The sequence below is a fragment of the Diprion similis genome, chromosome 6 (genome assembly GCF_021155765.1).
Source record: "Diprion similis isolate iyDipSimi1 chromosome 6, iyDipSimi1.1, whole genome shotgun sequence".
NCBI lineage: Eukaryota > Metazoa > Arthropoda > Insecta > Hymenoptera > Diprionidae > Diprion > Diprion similis.
This window is the reverse complement of record NC_060110.1, coordinates 20,974,264-20,996,715: the sequence shown is the minus strand read 5'-3', so window position 1 is coordinate 20,996,715 and position 22,452 is coordinate 20,974,264. Positions and strand designations below refer to the sequence as shown.

General features: G+C 38.8%; 2 protein-coding genes across 6 annotated transcripts in view; both read left to right on the top strand.

Annotated features, from left to right (window-relative positions):
• LOC124406932 (protein mothers against dpp) lies at positions 1–1,912 on the top strand. Its single transcript, XM_046882619.1, has 2 exons — positions 1–1,349; positions 1,459–1,912. Exons 1-2 carry the CDS (start codon positions 103–105, stop codon positions 1,616–1,618), a joined length of 1,407 nt encoding a protein of 468 aa, XP_046738575.1. The 5' UTR covers positions 1–102; the 3' UTR covers positions 1,619–1,912.
• Positions 1,913–14,906: 12,994 nt separating this feature from the next.
• LOC124407041 overlaps positions 14,907–22,452 on the top strand; it is a 61,129-nt gene continuing 53,583 nt past the window's right edge. The window contains exons 1-2 of one of the 5 annotated variants that reach the window (XM_046882837.1): positions 14,907–15,110; positions 20,337–20,843. In XM_046882837.1, the coding sequence (XP_046738793.1) occupies positions 15,012–15,110; positions 20,337–20,843 (606 nt within the window). In that variant the 5' untranslated portion in view covers positions 14,907–15,011. The remainder of the gene's footprint in view (positions 15,111–20,336; positions 20,844–22,452) is intronic. The other 4 variants (XM_046882838.1, XM_046882840.1, XM_046882841.1 and 1 more) reach the window with 4 other exon arrangements.

Below are 22,452 nucleotides of genomic sequence, written 5' to 3'. Positions count from 1 at the left end.
GTAGAAGGTGGAGACGCGGGAGGTCTCAACACTCGCGAAAAGGATTCAAACTCCGGGATCGACGACCGTTTTTAAAATATTCTGATCGAGTACTAAACCGCGATGGACGACGAGGAGGGTTCGTCGAGTTCGGGTCCGATGTCGTCCCTGAACAGTTTGTTCTCGTTCACAAGTCCGGCGGTAAAGAAACTGCTGGGATGGAAGCAGGGCGACGAGGAGGAAAAATGGGCCGAGAAGGCGGTCGACTCACTTGTGAAGAAACTGAAGAAACGAAAGGGCGCGATCGAGGAGCTCGAGCGAGCTCTGAGCTGCCCTGGGACGCCTAGCAAGTGTGTGACGATACCTCGGAGCCTCGACGGACGGCTCCAAGTCTCGCACCGGAAGGGCCTGCCGCACGTAATCTACTGCCGGGTGTGGCGATGGCCGGACCTGCAGTCGCACCACGAGCTCAAACCCCTCGAGCTCTGCCAGTACCCCTTCTCGGCGAAGCAGAAGGAGGTCTGCATCAACCCATACCACTACAAACGCGTCGAAAGTCCGGTTCTCCCGCCCGTCCTGGTCCCCCGACACTCCGAGTTCGCCCCGGGCCACTCGCTCCTTCCGTTCCAGCAGCTTCCGGAGCCGACAATGCCGCACAACGTCTCCTACTCTTCGAGCGGTTTCAACTCGGGGACGGGCGTCGGCGTGAACCCGACGTCCCCGCTCTCCTCCGTCGGTTCGGTGCCCAGTCCGGGCAGCACGACATCGCCCAACCCGCAGAGTCCTTACGGCAGTAACGGCCTGCCGGAAACACCACCGCCGGCTTACTCCCCCCCGGAAGACGGCTCGCAACACGGACAGTCACCGCCTCCGGACGCCTCGGCGATGGACACGAGTGGCTCCGCCGAGGTAGCACCCGTTTCGTACCAGGAGCCACCGTACTGGGCATCGATAGCCTACTACGAGCTGAACTGCAGGGTCGGGGAGGTCTTCCACTGCCAGTCGCACTCCGTTATCGTCGACGGATTCACCAATCCGAGCAACAATTCTGACCGGTTTTGCCTCGGACAGTTGTCGAATGTAAACAGAAATTCGACCATTGAGAATACCAGGAGGCACATAGGAAAAGGGGTTCACCTTTACTACGTAGGCGGCGAGGTGTACGCCGAGTGTCTATCCGATTCAGCCATTTTTGTACAGTCCAGGAATTGTAATCACCATCACGGATTTCATCCCAGCACCGTATGCAAAATACCCCCAGGATGCTCGTTGAAGATATTCAACAATCAGGAGTTCGCACAGTTACTGTCGCAGAGCGTTAATCATGGATTTGAGGCCGTCTATGAGCTGACCAAAATGTGCACTATCAGGTTGGCCGAGATCTGTTCTACTTATTTTATCTTGATTCGCAGTAGGGAAAACCCTGCTTTCAATAATTCTAGTCCAGATCACAATCTCATTTTGAATTCTCATTTTTAGGATGTCCTTCGTCAAGGGTTGGGGTGCTGAATACCATCGCCAAGATGTCACCTCGACTCCGTGCTGGATCGAAGCGCATCTTCACGGTCCTCTTCAGTGGCTAGATAAAGTTTTAACCCAAATGGGTTCTCCCCACAACGCAATAAGTTCCGTGTCGTAGACGTTATTCGAAACTTGTCGTTTGCACGCGTTCGGCGAAGTAATCGCATGCGTATCCGGTCAGAGAAACGCCGCCTAGACTTCCGTCATCCTTAGAAATTTATTTTCCAAATACCCTAACTGATAGAAAGAAACTAATGATGATCCTCCAGTGAGTACGTGGTGTGACGGAAATAGAAAAAAGGAAAAATCACAGATCAATGACGCGCCAATGAGTAATTGAAATTAACTTTACAATTTTATTCAATTATATAGTATATATGATAGGGCATAAGATATATAAAAAGAGAAACAATGATGATAATAATAATAATAAAAGTAAATAGAAGAAATAAATGAATTTAAAATGCGTATTTGGCATTCGACAAAGGGCGTTTTACCGTCGCGAAATTTATTCATCGTCAATTGTACATAGAGAGCATATTAACTACTGTGGAAAGATAATCATTCACACTTCTATATCTATTGCATACATTTCATACCCGTTAAAAATGATACCAGTTGTATACACGGATTGAAATTACCTGGTCAAATTTGTATCAGGCTGTAAAAGAGAAGAGAAAACATGACGTAGTAAAATTTTGTCTATTATTGAAAGATTGCTGCTTTGAAAATTTGCGAGCTTCAGTAACGTGGTTTTTTTTTTTGGTTTTTTTTTTTTTTTTGTTTTTTTAATCCGTTGACGTCTTTCGTCCATGATTATTTATGAATACTTATATTTTATTATTATCCGGAATATATGCCGTGTTTTCGTATTTTTGTGCATATTACTTCAATAAATACTTTTTATCTATTCTTTTTAAGCTGACTACGTTGATTTCACGTTTTTATATGTGTTTTGTACTGCAAGAAAAACAAAATCACAACTTTATTGCAATTAATATACGGTAGATAACAGGTTTTCGCAAATTTGATTGATTCCGCGCTAAACAATTATCCGATTCTTGTAGATAAATAATATACTCAGAACTGGTTTGCTTGGCATCTTTTGTGCCTCGCAATGGCTGCTTTATTTTTTATATCTACGTTTGAAAGCTTTGTCTTTTCAATAGTCCATTTGATGTGGTCAGAGGCCTTCACCATAGTGCTGCTCTCTCACTGATAAGGTTTATGTAACTGACTATGAAAACTGAAACAATGATCAACTAATCTGACTTTTTCGAATTAACCATTCGACTAAGATCCTCCCCTTGCTACAGGGTAAACAATTCGCCATAATGAAATGTGTTCGTTTTTTATTAATGTCTGTCAATCTTTTTGAAATTATAGGTATTTTGATCCATATTCCATGATCTTGTGCACATCTGGATGTTATTATGACCAATCGGTTATGAGTCATTTGTAGTAGTTTATAAGATACGCGCAGCTGTATACGGCTATTCAACAGATCAAAATTAGACATTCGATCATGTCAAGATGTGATATGAATACAGCTGCGAAAATTATAGTGCGCTCAAGTTAGGCAAGAAGGGGAATATTTTTTTAAACAATCTTGATTCTACCCTTGTGACATTCATATGTGTACAAAACTTTTAGAAAAAAGACAAGATACGAACAATAATAAATAAGTGAAGTAACGTGTAGCTTGCATCGATAAAATTTGTCTCTCTGTAATAACCATAAACTCTGCCTAACACGATAAAGATTACGTTAATTATGCATAGGTCAAAATTTGCCGTATAAGAAAAGTGTTGTTATCAAGTTGTGTAAAAGTATAGCTATCCAGAAATTATTATATGGGTAATATTTGCGTTCAATTGCATCATTTCGTCTAGCGATATTGCTACAGATTATGTGAACAATGGTATACATTTGTGCTTCATAAGAATTTCTCATTTTGGTGTGTCATTTAAATGCTTTATTCGTTAAAGAATACATTGAACAAAGAAAGTAAAGAGTAAAATCTAAATCGTCCAAGTAGAAACGAATGAAAGTATGTACCGAATAAGAATTATTTTCATTATTAATATTATCATTATCTAAAGAAACGTTATACAGATATTATAATTATTATTCCTATTACAAGTAAATCAAGTAATTGGACATATACTAAAAAACGTGTACAGCATCGGAGGAGATACTTACAATTATTACTATTAATATTAGTGCAGTAGGTTACGGTATAAAGTAAGGTGAATTATGCACCTTATGCAAAAACTACATTATAATACAATAAGGAATGATATTTTTTAATGCAATTTGTGTCTTATGAATTATGATATTTTATTCTATATACAGCGATGCGGAACGCGATATATATTATACATATACACACATATGTATAGTTCGAGTATCGTAATGTGCAGAACTTACCTCCTAATTGAGCCAAGTACTGTAATAGCTGTATGTATGTGTTGGATGTTTGTTTGTTTTATGGTTCTGTGTGTGCGTGCGTGCGTGCGTGCGTGCGTGCGTGCGTGCGTGCGTGCGTGCGTGCGTGCGTTGTGATAAAAAGAATTGGAAAGAAAAAATTGAAGGGATGAGAAAAAGCAGGTAAAACGATATTGCGCATATTGATACGGAACACCGGGCGAAGAATAGACACGTGAAATTTCGATTGGAACAAAGGACACCTTGTCGTGATGAATCTGTGCGTTTGTTGCTATACTTGTAAATTGCTTCCTCATTTTTCTTTGCGTCTGTATATGTGTGTTTGCACGAAATGACGGGAAGCCAAGAAACCTAAATTTCGCAATTTTTGAACCAGTATATAAGCCAGACAATATCTTCGCCTTAGAAAACTGAACTGCAGAATAAATTCCAAGTTGATTAACTTAGACGAAGGGGTTGTAGATCGTTTTAAACCCCGAAAAATTTCGTGAATATTGACAAAAAGAAAGCGAATATAAGACGTCAGACGTACTATGATTGAAACTAAACGAAAAAGTAAAATTTATTTTAACCGTGAAAATTCTAAAAGAAATTTAGAAGCCGTTCGACAATTATTGAAGTTTCAAGGCACTTGCAGCCCCTGTAACGTAATGTAAGGCTTACCTCTCTGACGCGACTAATCTTTGAAGTAAGAAAACAAGAAATGAAAAGCGAAACGTATATTTCAATGCAACAAATTGGGCGCCGATCTCATATTGACCAATAATTGAAATAATTTAGGTCTCACCTGCGCCTGATAAACTATTACCCTTAATGGTGAATCGCACAATTTTATAATCTTTTTCCGTTTATCAGTTTTCAAATAGCTTATCACGTACATGTAATATTATTGAGTATAATGCAACTATATTAAGAGTTTGACGCGCGTTTTAATAACTGGTATAATAGCTTTTTAACGTATACCTTAGCCGTTCAATATCGCGTACGTTTACATTAAATTTACATTTACAATAACAAAAACAAATATACAGTTATAGTTGAATTTATATACGATATTCTCTTTACGCTAATTATTGTAATCATTATCTTTGTATTCAACTGATGCGTCGTTCTAATCGCATTGATAATCTTTTTTTAATTATTTTTTTTTCCTCCACTTTCTCATTTCAACTAATTTGCTGCATGACAATATAAATATTATATACCTATATATATATATTACAAGTATATATATATATATATATATTACAAGTACCGATAATAAAGAGTGCCACTTTTGTCACAAAGATGACAAAATTTGATGCTGCCCAAGTGCCTAGCTGTGATCTTTTGCTACCAAATTTTTTGCAAAACGTAAACTCTTAATTTTTCAATCTCGAATATGATAATTCGGTAGTATTTGACCTCAACAGACTTCAAAATTAGTATTCCAAAAGTAACGACGAACAATAAACGAAACGTGTTTTTGCGTCATTACAATCATATGTAGTCTTGAAAACGTCGTCGCCGGTCGTGCTCAGAAAAAAACAAAAAACAAAAAAAAAAAAACAAAAAAAAAAATAAGCAAAATAAGAAAAAATGAATTATATAATTATATGATCTATTTGAAAAATGCCAAAATGTGCTTCTCTGTTGTTAAAATGGAAATGAAAACAAGTCGTGTGCTTAAATATTAATTAGTCAAATATTACAAATTATAGATAATATATGTATATATATATATGACATGCATATATATATATAGACACATATATAAATTTGAGGTATTTACAAAGTTAAGTATACAAATATATAAATTCACGAAAGGGAGTACAAGTGTAAGAAATAAAGTAGGTAATAAATGCTGCTTATTTACTCTGAGGCACAAAAAAAAACCGCCATTGTTCATTCCATACCGTTCCGCGATTATTGTAATTGCGTCGTAAATATTGTAACCGTGTCTCTTTGTTTTTACTATTCATTTTTCTACTTTTCTTCTTGTTCAACATAATAAAATATCACCTCATACGTATGTAATTTTGACATTTTTCATTCCAGTCAGATGTATTTTTATGATCCTTGCGTCCACCGACGTTGCCCTGCTGATGTGCTATATTTCAGGGGTTTTTCGCAAACAAACACGGCAGTATGTTCAGTTGCCTATCGGCACGTCTTACCGATGCGAAGTACAAAACGTTAATAGTGTCGGATTCTGAATTACCGTCAATTGCCACGGTCGGTACTGCAGATTTAATGCTTACCGAACACACTTCGACTCTTGCGCTGTATTCTGTGTTGGTACGTGGGGTCCGAATTTTTTTATCTCGTCTTCCAAAGAAATGCACAAAACAATTGATCGAAAATATTATAATTATAAAAGCAAGTGATTGTGCAATTGTTTATTCTGTTGCTAATAATATGAAATCAGCCTTGCACGACAGTTGAAAATAAACGATTTGTTGCAACGATTTTTTTTTTCTTTGAGTTTCTGTACAGAAAGAAATTGGAAAAAGAGAAAATTGCATTTATACAAAACGCAAAAATTCTGGCCATTATATAGTTGCGGAGGGTAAAAGACTACCATGCGAAAAAGGAAATATTTTTCTTAACTTTCATCATTGCAGCATGATAATTCACATTAAATAGTAACTTGGCATCCCGTACAGTAAAACGACAGTATTTACCTAATTGCGACTACTCACGTGGTTGTGTGTATTTTAAACTTTCGTTTCAGGTAGGCAGCAGCTGCTACTCACTCAGGGCGAGTCAAGGTTCTATTGTACCGACGGAGTTGGTGGTGTATTTTCGTCTTTTACCACGGCGCCGCAGTTTGCGCGGAAATTAGCATGAATATATGTATTTGCACATTTGTCGCTCCTCGTTTCGTGGAATGCAATTCACCTATTGGTTCAATTTCGCGTCTCAAACGCTATTTGTTTACAATTACCGAGAGTAATCTCAACGAAGAGATATGCAATAACTATCTAGAATTTTGAATGTCGCGATGTTTGTGAAACCGGTTGATGATTTTTCAATACACATCAACGAAAACAAACAAGCAAGGTATTGCTTATCCACAGCGAATATTTATCCAGACTTTTGCAAACTCTGATTTTTTTTTACCCGTCCGAAATATCAACACATGAAATCATAACGTTTACTTTATACAGTAGATGTCAGTTCATGTATAATTAGTTCCATATAATCGATTGTCGTTTTTTCGTCTCAGGATTGATTTGAATGACCTTTGTCAGGCTAATTAAACCCCAAAGAATTGGAAAAAAGCTTTGAAAACATCGCAGGATCAACCTCTGGAGAAACACATCGAAATTTCTGAGTTCTTGCGTCCTGTTTTTGACCTGTAATTTCCAAATTCTTAGTCTGAACACTTTGCCACAAGTTGCTGTCATGCTTTTTTGAGAAACAACGATAACACAGAGTTACAATCGATTGACCTTCGCTGCAGATTTCTCTCTTTAACATTTATCGCTGAGCAGTCTAACTCGATGGTTTCTACGAATTACAGAATTGATTTTTAGAACATTTTAGGACCACCCGTTACAGGAAAATGAGGTTGCACATTTTCCTAGTTTGAGGAATGAGTGATACGGGTCTTAACGCAATCGCTTCTCTCTGGAAAACCAACTAAACGTAGTGTCTTCGTTACTTTGTTAATTGGACCCAATTTTCCCATGACATAGAAAATGTGTTATAGTAACGCTATGAAATATTAGTTATAGGACACTATACCTTTACTATTTGTGCTCTCCGGGTATAAAAATACGTACTTTGTTACGGGACTGCTTATAATATAGTCAAGGTTTGGAGGTCTATAGACACAGGTCAAGTGCGTTCGATATGAATTTTTTCTCCACCTGTAAATGTCAGTCTAGCTCGGAACGAGCCGCGATCAATGAAATTGATCCAACGATCGATACTGGCGGCGAACAATACGCCATATTGTTTACAATACCTGCTGCCCATACATTTATTATCACATCATGTCACTTACAATCAGAAATCGAGTGTAAACGAGCGGCCGATGGAGTATGAGAAAGAAAAAGAAAGAAAAACCGATTGGCCAATAAAAGAAACTACAATAGAATGTAATGTGATGGATTACATATCGCCTGTAACAATGAGCTTGATTCCATCGTGATACGTTATTAATCCTTATTATTAGCCGTTACAAACACAACTTATTATGCCGATGATGTTGGCCTCTGTTATTGCCGGTCTCTCCTCGACGCGGATTCCGTTCCGGGCGATGATTGGCCATTTTTAAATTCGCGATATTATTTAGCCGTGTTTACCGACGCGGTTTAAGAGTCAGAAACCGCCAGCGATGATGACCTTTACGCGCGCCTATCGCTCCCCGGTTCTTCGCGCTTCCATCCTCCTCTCGGCTTCTATTAGCTTTGGAGTTTGTTTTCTACACGCGATTTCTTCTTCCCTACTCCCGCACCGTGGTTAGAGCTACCAATATACCGCACTCGGGGAGCGCTCAGTTTCAGTTTAGCCGGCACGGAAACAGGTGCTCCTGGTTCATCTTTCGCGTTTACAATACCTACCGGTTGTGCATTACTGTGGTGCCGAAATCCGACACGATCGTTATCCAGGCTCGGTGCAGACCGGTGCTTCGAGCCCATGGAAAACCACCGGAAAAAAAGGAAACTGGTAAGCCGTTCTTTTTCCATCGTTTACGTTTATTTATTAACTTTTATCACCTCGTATTTTAAATCGCGCGCGCTTTTTCATTAGAGTGATAATTAAATTCGTCTGTATTCCGTTATCTTATAGGCATGAAATTATCGATTTTACCTACATTGAATAGAAAATTGATCGTAACGATCATGACGATTTCTCTTGCAATCGTCAAAACGAGAGTATTATATGTAATAATAGTAATAATACTAATAATAATGTATACCTACAATTTCTACTTCAATATCTTACATTTTTCGTTATACATTGCGAAGAACTCGTGCGTGAAGATCAAGTGCGATTGACAGTGAAATTTATAGAAATTTTCATTTCCGATCAACGAGTGATTGACTGAAGTGTGTCAGGACTGTTTATTCTCTACTTCGACCCCGTATTCAGGCCGCTCCTTTCTAACGGACAGTTTTCAAAAATCTCAACCCCAACTGATAAATTTGACCGCACGAGCTGTAGCAATATTTTCACCCTCGTTCCAACCGTCGTATCGTATTTCAAATTTGTGCCAACGTAGCTCGGTAATGTTTATTCCTGCGGTAATCGGGTAATTTTTTTCACTCCAATTTACCATGTTATATTTCTATGACTGTATCGTCTTGTCGATAACTTAGTTTCAAACGGCTTTTGAATCGGTTAACATGACTAAACGAGGTTGTCAAAAGGCCAAAGTTCGATAATTTTTCATCGATAACTCTGCAGCAGATCGTAATTTACCGTTTCAATTATTTCTTTCCATTACACAGGCTGTGCTTTGCGAGCCAGTTGTAATTGAGGGTCGAGTGCTTAACCGTAATTATTCGAAATCGATAAACAGCGGGTGACCTGTTGTGTACCCGAGACCCTCGAAGCCGAGTTGCCACGTTGCGAATGCATAATCTATCGATAGCTCGCACATGCATATATAATACGTGTGAATTTCACACACGAGCCTTATCTCCACGCGAATTGCGTATCAGTTGCGCTGCGTGCAGTTTCAGGTCTCAGCGATGCCAACACTTGGAAAAATCCAATATGTGTACTCGCGAGTGCATCTTAAGAATGACCAAAAATAATCGATTATTTTTTTCCGATTAATCGAGTAGAATCGATTATTACCCAAACTCGATTAATTGACCGGTGCAATTATTTTTTCTCATAATCGGTTTCTGTTTTTTACTCCCATTGAACGACGCAATACACTATCAATACATGTGATTAAAGTATCAATTATTATCGTCGTTTTATTTACTAAGTATAACTACTCGATACAATAAGTGAAAGATAAATGAATATTCTTACCAATAAACTATAAATTATCAAGAAACTTGTCCGCCATTACGATTCATGCGTACCGAAATTCATCAAATTTCAGTTTCAAATGCACCGTTTCTAGAAAATACGAAATAATGGATCAACCGATTAATTTGTACCGATTCAATCGTGTCGTGTCCGATTATTTTTTCGGACACGATTAATCGATGCATCGATTATTTTCAGCTTATTAGCCAACGCCAGGTGCATCTAGCTGCAGGATTAATTGGAAGTGAAATATCAGTCGAAGACAGGCTTCCGCGCACTGCCGTTATAGTGATGCCGCGACCGTTTTCAGGTCGAAAATGACGTGCTTGACAGCGAAATGTAGAAAGCTGTCAACGGATATCTCGTTGACCTTTGGAGTGGCTTCTTGTACCTACAAAGCAGTTTTGTCAGGTTCGAAGTACGGGTTTGAAGGTTCTAAACGATTCTCGCTAGAGTCTGTGTAATGATCGAATTGCGATTTTCTTCCATATGGCGTTTTTTGTTCTGTGCGAAATTAGTCGCGGTTTCGAGTGGCTTATGAAACGTATAACATACAATGTTGGTCGGTTACTTATAGATTGGTAAAATTTTTACGAGTGTTTTTACATTCATCAAGTCATATTTTCATCCGGTGTTGAATATTTTTGCACGGAAATGTACGTTTAACTGTGTTTCGAGGAAGTGTATATAATATGTACACTTCAGAATTATCTGTCTTATATCGAGTTACGGATTCGTCAATAAAGGTAAACTGTGTTTCTCAAAATCTGAAAGTTTCGAAAGGGATTGATAACTTGTAAACCACTCTCCGAATTTGAAGTGAGAAAAAAAAAAAAATTATTTTAGAACAAAAAGGTACAAAAAGGTACTTCAAATCAGAAATTAGAGGAAATCGAAAATTTCATTTATTACCATGAAGATGTTTTTGCGCGACAAAAAGATCTGCAGTAAAATTGAAATAAAAAGCTGTGTGCGACTTACATCTGTGGTGAGAAAATGAGGAGCAACGTATTCTTCGAATTGGAAACCGTAAAAAGGTCTGAGGAATTCTTTTCTTGACTGTTTTTTTGTTTTTTAGTTTATTATTTATATTTTTTTATTCTTAATCTACATCCTGTGCAAAAATACGTCCGAGTACTACATAGCTTGACTGATTTGGGATAAAATACTTCATTAATTCGTTACACTTGAGATGTCTGAAATCAATCGACACTTTCGATTTCGACACCGCTTCCGAGCCTACATGCATGTTAATGCCAATGTTTTTTTCCCATTCGTTATTTTATTTAATTTTTTTAGTTTTGTTTTTTTACTTAGCTACGGCGTCCTCAAATCGTAACATAACTATATACAAATTTACGATAGTAAACGTGAGCAAAGCACAGTAAGGAGTCTACCGATTGTGAATCACTTTCAATCATGAGGTACGACTCAAATCGCAGTATGCTCGGCCAATTAAAAGTATAGTAATATGTGTATAAATGTATTCTTAATGATAATTCATGTCTAAGCGTTCCTCGGACGTGTTTGTATATTTTATTTTACCTTCTGGTTCGTATTTTTTTTTTCTCTCTTGTTCACGCTATTTTACTTGTATTATTTTTAAATCTGCTATTCCATTATTGCGGGAGGAAAACATCGCGCTGCATAATTGTGTGACGTTTTCAAGCAGAGATTGTAGTCACGCTGATTGGTTTCAGGATTGTCAGAATATACGTGTACAATGTTTGTATATATGTATACACGTGGTATGTATAATACTTGTGCATACAAATAGCTGCTTACCTACCGGCGTTGATTCTTGTGGCGAACACCGATATTACGTCATAGATAATTCCGCAGGCCTTGCAAACCCGCCGTCTTAAACTGAACTATCAATTAAAAATCACAGCCTCTTGCGCAATTCACAAGCCTGAACGCAAGATCTTGAGATTTGGCAACCTGAACTATACGCCAGTTGGGTCAGCGTTGACTGGGCTGATACAAATTAAGTAACTGTGTTATAATCACCAAGCTTGAAGGAATCGTTGGGAATTTATTTATTTTTTTATTTTTTTATTTTACTTCGATTCGAACGTTTTCGCTATCGTATATTGCTCTGCGATTTTTTTTTTATTCTGCGTAACCCAATTTCAGCCCGTTCAATCACACGAACTGATTGTCAGCGAGATTAATCAATTTTCTACATTCATACGTTAATCGAGATAAATATTTTTCGCTTGTACCCACAACGCGTTTAAAATCTGCGAAATAATATGGAAATTTTCCAAATTTATATACGCCAAAACGGAACTTGAACTTGTACTTACCTCAAGAATTTTGTGTCTCAAATTTTTACTGCAGTATATAACTATACTATCGCATCGATACGAAATACGTGAATATAAAAATCTCTGACAAAAGTCAAAGAAAAGAGTTAAATTTTTCGGAATCATGTTCTTCCGACAGGAACTATTAGTACGATGGGCCATTAGGGACATAATTTCTTCTTTTTCTTTGAGGTAGAATGAATGAATACCATGGGAACATATGTTTAATTACACGAATCGAACATGCTGGAATGTTGATAAGACTCGTTTTTGCTATCAGGCATGAAGGGTTATCAATTGGAAATATTTTATCGTCTGGCGATCAGGCGTCATACGATCGTTGCAGCTGATCAATTCGTTCCGCGACGACCAATAAAAGTCGATTAGGTCCATGCGAGATACCCTGAGATATTTTACGGCTATTTATCCACTTTCCTTGTACTAAAACCTCGCAGTTTGTCGGTTGCCGTCGGGTGTTTATCACTTCGGCAAACACGTGCCGGGTTAGCGACAAAATTATCTTCATTTAATATTTATTATAGACATTTATAAGTCTTCGCTTTACTTGCCACGTATCTATTATAAGAATAACTCAATTGTGTGGAAAATTTTTATCCTCAAATCAATGAATATTTTTTTATATATTCGCAAAAATGCAAAAAAATCGTGGCTCTTGAACCTCTTTAAAGTTTGGACTTTCTTCAAGGTTTTTTGTGCAATATTTTTGGTCTCTCGTGACGATTTTGGTTGCTTTTCTGCGTCATTACGCACTCATTGTAGAAACAATTGTTTGAATATTTTTATTCTCACAGTATAAATTCGCTTAAATGAAATTAACAAACGTTTCGTAATATTACGATGTTTTTGCAACCGAACTAGACCAATTCTATTCACCTAAACGAGAGTTTATTACTTGAAGACCGGTATATTAGGTACGTGGAGTAGGGCTTAGACCGACGGTGCATGTATTTCCGTCAAGTGTGTATAACATCGCGTACAGATATGTATGTGAAGATAATTTCGTCGCTAAGTACGATCTAAATTAGCTCAATTCCCCACGTGACTCAGAGACGGAGAGAGAAATAGAGAGAGAGCGAGAAGGAAAGAGGACCGACTGGAGTTGGATCCTCCCTCCAACATCATCCGCAACCAGAAACTCCAGTGCATCGGGAACAGCGCAGGGAAATCCGACGCTAACTCGGAAGACGCGATGCATGATCGCAGGATATAGACGCGACACTCACGGGCTCAGTTTTCATTCACCGACTGTAATCCTAGCTGCAGGAAGTGTTAGAGTCGAACTACATTTCTCCTCGTCAGAAAACTTTACAAATCGTGTAAACTGCGTACGCGAATTTTTTTGAGACGTCGTCGCGATGCGTGAAAATTTTCTTGCGAAAATCCGCGGAGCAAAATTCGTTGCTGTCCCGTACAAGATTTTTGAGTTCACGTAAGATTCGTGCATAAATATAGGATCTGTGTTTTGCGGAAGAAAAACAAAGTTCTACGAGTTTCTACGACAGATTACGAAAAAAAAGGTTGATTAGAAAAAGTCTCGATCAAAGAATCTAAAGAACGAAATTTAGCAGACCGATTGAAAAAATTTCTTCAAACAGCACTTCAGCCGCGTGTATCATCGGCTGAAGAAGACACCTCGAGACCAAAAAAATGCACGACTGCCAACATAAGCGCGTAATTGGAGTATAATAATTCGATGAGCTTGCAACACGACGTTGAACGATTTCTGTCGGAGAACCGAACTGTTCGATCGCGATGCTGTTCCAAGTATCTCGTGGCTCATCCCGGGATTCTTTGCGCCGGAATATCGATCTCTGGAAGTTTGGGAGTTTTTCAGAGGCGCAAAAACATCATCATAATCCAGAAAAACGCTTGACAACAATGTCTCGATAATGCAATAGAAGAAACAATAACCGGCGATGGCGGATGCGCGGCAAGTGAGCCGTCGAAGGAGTTTCCACATTTACGCTTGAGCGTAAACGTGATAAACGCCACGCCGCATCGAAGCAGAGTCTCTATAGAGTCTCGCGCCACGCTGAAAGACAGAAAGATAGAAACTGGCAACGAGCTATCCTAACCTAACCTAACCTAACTTCCGGAGTTTCCGTAGCTACCTTACCGGCGGAGCGACTTGGCCGCACGAACTTGACAACAACGCGGATCGACTATCAAGGCCTTCGACACGGCGATTTCAACCGCTTTCTTATCTGATAGGTGTACTCGTAACGATCGGAGGCCGGGAGTAAAACCGAAGCCAGCGATCAAGGCCTGCAGAGTCACGGAGAAGCGGCCGCTCTCCGTCTCGCTCTTACCGACGGAGTAGGACACGGGATGAAAAGAGATCGCCGATGTCGCGTGCCCGCTTCCCTTTCTACGTGTATATACCTGTAATATCCATTCCTTTCGAATGAGGTAAGAATCGCGCTCGCCGCGGCCACGTGTGACACTGCTTTTTTTTTAACTTTATTTTAACTCGTACACATCGGTGTCGATTTTCACCATTCAAATATTCATCCGGTCGGGTTCAGTGTCGCGAACTCCACCTTCCATTCGCGTTTTTACTCCTTTACTCGTAGCTGCTCAGACGTGCGGATCGTATAAGGCTACGTAGTACGCAGCGTAAATCGTAAAACCCGTTTCTAATGTGACCGTGCGTCGCGGTCTGCTTATATCCATATGCATTGTTTGTGTTGGTGAACCTGGCGAAAGCTCGTGTAGTATCTTCTCTTATACCGACATCGCTTGTTCAAACGCCGACGAATGAAAGCTCCGCGCTTTTCTTATCGCCGCCTCGATGATTCGAGCCCTGCAAGCTCTGCCATGAGAGGGAGTCGTCCACCGTACCTGCATCGAGCTGAGGTAATTTTTATTATTAATTGATTGATTGGCTGGTTTTTAAGTTCGCTCTAAAAGACCGGAAATACTTTTTCCCAACTGAAATGTAAAAATAAGCCATTTTGGACGCCTGCTGAAAATGAAAAAAAAAAAAAAAGATATTCTCAATGAATCACATGCCTTTGGAAAATAACAAACCATTTTTCCACTAGAAACCAAAAACGGGTTTCCCTACTTATAGAGCAAATATCCTGTACCAGCTTGCTTCCGGAAAAATTCCGAGGATAATATGAGACCGCATAGAATCATTGCTCGTCGTTTTTTCTCAACAAAACTTCTATAAGCAATGCATACTATAATAAATGACCCTGATGTTTGTAATAAAACACACTATAGTTTCAAAGGGATTCAAAGTATTTTGACAGATATTCGACACATCATAAACTTTTTTTTGACAGATTAAGCTGTAGTTTATAAGAATAAGAAAATTTCTAAAAAAGTCTCCCCAAAATTCTGCACAATTTTCACTTACTGTGTTTGAATCTCCGATGTTTGGCGCGAGTGTTTATCAACTTTGTTTATCTTCATTTTTATCTCTTTAATTTCCTTGCGGTCCAGCGCGGCGTAATCGATGGATTCGATGTTACGTGGGGGTCGATTGAAATTGCCTCGCACATCAGGCGAGGGAAATGGACGGAAATTACAAACCGGATGACTGGAGCCCTTCGGAAGAGACCGCGCAGTCTGCGGCGTGTCTGCAAGCTCGCCTCCCCCCCCCCCCCCCACCCGCCCCCCGAAAAACGACTAATAATCGAAACTGGGTACCGCGATTCGCTGGCAAAGTATTATATCCAAGGTTGAAAAGTCAGTTCGCCGGAAATCCTTGCAAAAATCTGAGATAAACAGAGCACTGTAGTCGTATGATTGGAAGCAATCTTAATTATCCTTAATTTGGTCGGAAGAAAGTAGATTTGCTGTTTTCACTGAAAAGATAATGAAATTTTCTTTAAAAGGTGCGAATTTAGTTACATGATTGCAGACGAAGATGAGGGGGAGAAAAAGACGAGCTTTTAGAGGATTTTTATACGATTCCTTGAGCTTTTCATATAATTTTTATGTACTTTCATCTTACGCCTCCTTTTCTTGATGCTTCAAAATGTTTGGTATATGAATTAAACATTCCGCTTTATTTTTATATACATACGGTCGCAATTCATTATTCTACACTTTGTGGTTTGAACTGTACAGCAGATCTCTTGAGCAAGCCGGTAAAGAGAAAAATTAGGCCTTAGAGTTGCGATTATACTTACATTGCACACTTTCGTGTGTCATCAAGCGCACATGCAGAGGTTTCGGGTTAATCACGCTTCTCCTGGAACCGTCCTCTTTAATTCCAGTTTTACTTTCTAAAACTTCTAAAACCGTCCCTGAGTCCTAGGGCGTAGCTCTTACCGCGAAATATGATATCATCCTTCCGGGACCTCTTTTCTCTTCATACACTCTACACACATACACCAATCCGCTGGTTGCGTTGCCCTTTTCTGTCCTGCACTACAATCGGATGGGTTCACGTAAACTTACGGGTACGGAAGTGAAACCTGCGTCATACCTTCATGTTTTGATAAAGGTGGGTACAGAGTCCCACGCGAAATGTGTATTCGGGTTAATTATACTTACAACGCGTTTTGTCTCGTGCGAGATTTTGCGATTAAATATAATATCCTTACACGAGTAAATACATTGTTTCGTTTTGCAAGTATGAATTTTACTACAGGCAGTAGAATGGAGAAATCCTTTTTTGCTTAAGTCGTAACTACAGAAGTATAGGTGTTTATGTTTTGCGCTTATTAACTCGTTTAATTAAACGAACAAACATAATTTACTGAAATTATTTTTAACCAGGCTAATTGGTGTGCGTATAATCCGCTAAGTTTTAAGCTGTACTTTAATCTGACGTTTCTTCTGGGGATTTTTAAATATTTCCGATCATTTAACTATGCAGGGATTTTCAAGCTTCCTATTTTTTCTTCTACGAGCTTTTGACAAATGCAATCGTGTACCACTAAAAATATTCGGGTATATTTTTTATTTGTGTAATATTTGAAGCCAAGAACTTTGGATGTAAAAAAGTTGAAAAAGCTGTCGAATAAAAATTTTTCACTTGTTGTTTCGTCTTTTGATTTGTTAGCTACAAAGTTGCTCGACTATCTCATCTCAGAACTCATATTCGTGTATCTACTTTGTTGTTTGTATCTTAAAAGGACTTGGGTATCGGAAATCGAGATAAGATTTTCACTGCATTTTCAAAATTTTTAACAGCCATGCACGTATTCCGTTCAAAATATTCAACTCGCCTCGCGTGAATTTGAGTATTCCACGAAAGCCTGAATTCCGTCGAAAGTTAAATAGAAATTTAAAAAATAAAACACGTCCATTATGAAATATTTAAGTTTTGCAAAATGTTGAATCTTAAAAAATGCGACAATTTCTCTAATATACCCGGTTCACATACGTTTGCGCCTAGCTCATGCGGACTAACATTCGTCTGCAGGTGACTAGCCGTGCAGGCCGTAAGGCAATATGAGTGATGGCGTCATCAATCAGTAACGACCACTTACTTTTAGCCTTGAGGGGGAAAAATAGGGAGAGAAATGGGTGTACGTGAAGATTTTATTCCTTCGATCGTTCATTTTGCGCTTTGTCGACAAAAAACGAGTTCTCTGCTTCTCGCTAATCACCCGAATCAATGAAATCGTTCATAGCAGAATATAGATCAATGCAGCGTTCTTGATTCAATATTCATCTAAATTTAGATTTCAAGACAAGATGCAGCTGTCAGAAAAATGATAAATGTTATCGGGATCGACAAAATTTTATTTTATTGCTCTTCCTTTTTAATCTACATTTTTTCGTTTCGTCAATTAAGTAAAAAACGTGTCTACTAGAAGACAAAGTAAGTTCGTACGTTTTAACCGTTTGTCAGGTCTGGCAAGGGTTGAAAAGCCTCGGGCTGTGTATTACGCATAACGAGATACTCGGCTATTGCGAATTATTATGCGACTGTCGTCGCGACGTTTCGAAATTTGCTGCAACTTTCGTCGCGATATTTATTTCGTACCGTACGAGATTATTTCTATCTCTTTCTTTCTTGCATAGAAAAAGATTCATTCGAATGCTAATTACAATAATTGAATACTGCCAATCTTCCTTCGTAGCAAAAGAAGTAGAAGAAAAAAGTCCAGATTTCATCAACTGATTTATAATGATATAAATAACAAACTCCCAATTCAAGTAACTCGATGCCGTGCGAAAAAAGTGTTGAGTGAATCAATTGAAACAAGAGGAATCGGTTAATAATATATTCAATCGATTATTTTTACTTCGAGTTTTTTTCACACACGTAGTTACAGAACTACTGTATTTTATATGTACCTGACAAACTGGTGGATTATTTTACTAGACTTACGTCAGCATGCGATTTAGTCTGTAAAAATTATACCAATATCCGTTTGTCAGATTCCCGGAACATTAAGGATGTCTTATTGATGATAATTAAGCTGTTTATCCGCTATCGGATAAATACTGGCATGGTTTTCGATGCAGGTAATTATGCCGTATTCGACGAGGGGATAATTCACCTCTGGATAATGCATGCGATTGAAAGATTCCGAAGCTTCATTTCAAATGCCTCTCGATTTATCAATGATGATTGATTTCATTCGTGCAAATTGCAAGTACGGTACAAGTAGATTTTCTGATTAATTATTTCCCGGCTTAATACTGCAAAGCTGTAATGTGATCAACAGTTGAATATTTACGGTTATACGTATACCGTTCAAATGTGGTTATTGTACGGAATATACGTTGCTCAATTGCGCGCCAACTGGATAAACATTATAGCGACTCAAGTACGTCAAGGCGATACGTTTCTTACAGTTTTTTCGTGTCGAGTAATTTTTACTCTCATCGAGCAGTCGGTGCAGTGAAACTTGAATTTTTAGCCAAATTATCAACCGTGCAAGATGGTGTAGGAAATAAAATATGTAGAATTGCCAACAAAATATCTGATGTAATTTTCTCGTTACCGCGATTGTCACACATGTCTGAAGAATTATTTTCCAAGATCTGGTGAAGAAAGTGATTTCTCTGAAAATTTATAACAACAGATATATAAGGGGGGGTTCTGGCTCAATCTGCTTTATCGACCGAGTACACTCGTACACTCGGTCGGTGAAGCCGATTGAATAAGAATCCCCCTTTATATATCTATGTACGTATAATGCATGAACACCTATCATAAAATCAAACGCTGATCGCGACTATGATCGGAATGCTAACAGTGCGAAAAAACTTGCAGAGTTGATCGTAGGTCGTAACTTGATTCGTTTTGAATTTCAGAAAAACAGGAGAACTTTCGATGCAGTATGATTTCTGTCAAGAAGTAAAGAAACAAAGTGTGATTTCGTTAATATCGGTAATTTTGTACAAAACTTGTATCCAATTGGTACAAAAAAAACTGGTTTATCTATGGAAAGTTATCGATATTTTTTTTCTCTCTTTATCCATTGACAAACTGTTGCTGTGAATTATATTTTCGAAAAGTATCGATACAAATATGTTTATTCTGTGCAGAAGACGAAGTTGATTTTTTTTTTTGTTGAAAAACTCTGTTCGACAGTAATTAATCGATATTTATAGGAGTTATAAAATATTCCTCAGACCGTTTATTCATACCTACAGCTTCACTTTGTGAGTGATATTCCTCAAAATTGTTTATTAGTGAGGTTTTGGGAGGTGCTCATTGAATTTGGTATTTTAACTTTCTACATTTATACCCCTTTATGTCTTGACTACATTTTTGACATTTTGAAATTGTATGAATTAGCTATTATTGCGTTTTTTTTTTGTTGCTGTTTTTTTTTTAGTAATTTGATATCTTGACCTTTCTATTTTCTGATCTTTCCATACTCATCTCAATCCTCGTTCTATTAAATCAGCTGATTCTGTACTTTGACTTCCTACATTTCGATTCGCAAAAAAAAACAGATATCCGTCTATTCGAAAATTCTTCATTTCCACCCTCCCACCCTCCGGTCTTTCTAATTTTCGACCCGGCCCGGTTTCCTTCGAAAAATCCTCGATAAAAATTGTACAAAATTGTATAAATATTCGCTCCCCGTTACGCGGTGCCGATCCTAGCTTCCTAACGTGTTACACACAACAAAGCAGTGATATCGCTGGTGTTTGCAGATGGGCTCGCGCAGTGTTCCCGGTGCTGGCGTCGCTGGAGTATTGATCAACGAGGACAGCGGCGATGGAGGCGGCGTCGTCGTCGGCGGGGGTGGCGGTGGAGGTGGCGGCGGGGGCGGCGTCGCGAGGGGGGTCGGCGCCATGGCGGCAGTACGAGGTCGGACCTTGCCGAGGACGGGGCAGAGAGCTGCGCTTAGCGGAACCATCACGGTATCGAAACGGCCCCCGGCGGCGGTGGCGGCGGTAAATTCCGCCGCAGGAATCAAGCAACCGAAGACGATTAAAGCCCCCGGAAGTTTCGGGCTGCCTCCGATTAACGGGACGAAAAATCCACCCTCCAGGAAGAGCCCAGGAAAACCGCGAGAGGGAGCCGACAAGGAAAACGCAGCGGGAGCCGGTCCGAAAGCTCGGTCCTCGAAAAGGCCCCGCGAAAACGAAGGGAATGGAAATGCAGGGAACGGTTTGGCCCTCCGACCACCGAGAGTGATCGCCCCGAAGATGGCCAAGGTGAGGATTGATTTTGTTTGTTTGTTTGCTTTTTATCATCTGAATTCGTGCCAACTTTTAGGCACATCGGTTTTTTTTTCTTCTCCTTTTTTTTTTTTTGTTTTTTTGTTTTTTTTTTTGTTTTTGACCAGTTTCGAACAGGTCTTCGTAAATATGTATCAAAATACAGGGAAGACAGTATTTTGTTTCGTTTTATTTTCATACAAATCGGTTTTTTACGTACAAGTAAAACAGGACTTTGGTACTTTTGGGGCTGCATGGGTGCTACGCCTTCGATTGCCGAAGACGTAGATTGCGTTTGGAGATTTTTTTTTCCTTCTTTCTTTACTTTTATCTAAAGCTATCCAATTAGGGTTAACGCAAAGTGTTTTATTATGTATTTTGATAAAAGTTTATGGAGTATCATTCTACACATGTGGTGGTGAAATTTAATTCGCAAATGTTGTTGAGTATGTAATCGACGAGGTTATCGAACTGCTTCGCGCATGGCCGGAACAAAATTGATGTGATAATTTGAAAATTTTTACTTTTTTAGAATTTGTAGAAGCTCGTAGAGGTTTTCAATTCTCGTGAGACTTTTTTCATATCTTTTTTATCTTATTTTCGATGTCAGATTTTTGGTGGAAAATTAACGCTTCTCGTTCACAATTGTCGAAATTTGAAATTTTTTTATATAATGCGTTGAAGGTACTGTTGAAATTTTATATTCACCTCGTGAGAGAATTAGGAAAAATCCTTCTGTATAGGAATACAATCGAACGACTTGTCTTATCTGCATCTTTTATCTACGCTGACTCGTAAGAGTTTGAGGGTGAAAGGGTGTGTTTTACTTTGGGCTCTCCCTTCTTCTCTAACATCACCCTGTGCAGAGTACCGAATGAGACGAAGGGCTTGGATCCTTGAATCAAGATTTAACGGGGAGATGTTCGTTTTTCGATTAACTTCTTATCAGCGCGAATCAACAAGAATTAAATTTCTTTCGCAGAATTTTCTTTTCTCTTCAAATTGGTCAAATACAATTTTTTTGCTATCGGCCTTTTAACTTATAAGTATGTACAGTTATTTCATATTTTCAGCATTATATTTCTCGTAAACTAGTATTGTTACACTGAAATAGTCGAACGAAAAGAGAAGCGTCGATTAAATGAACAGACTTAATTAACCGTGGAATGGTGAGCAGTAAAAAATCGTGTTTAGATCTTGGGATCCCTAGCTGAGTATTGTAAGATAGCATTACATAAGTGTATACTTACACACACTTATATAACTATGTTCTATATACATATTAATACGATACGCTGCTTAGAGTCATTGTCGAACATTGCGTTGGTTCGTTGAGTGAGCGTAAAAGTATTTTAAGCTATGTTTTCTAGATGTAGATCAGCGATTTATCACGGTGTAGAATAACTGCTTATAAATTTTTTCCTTCCTCGATCCGCATCTTACTCCCCCCCCCCCCCCCCCCCCCCCTCTTATTTCTATGTACCGCGCATATACTTAACTGGATTAGCCGTAATGACCGAAGAGAGGAAATTACCACGGTGGTAGGAAACGGACGTAATTTGCTCTCGTTGAGTCGAGAAATTTGAATGAGAAAAAGAAATGTTGA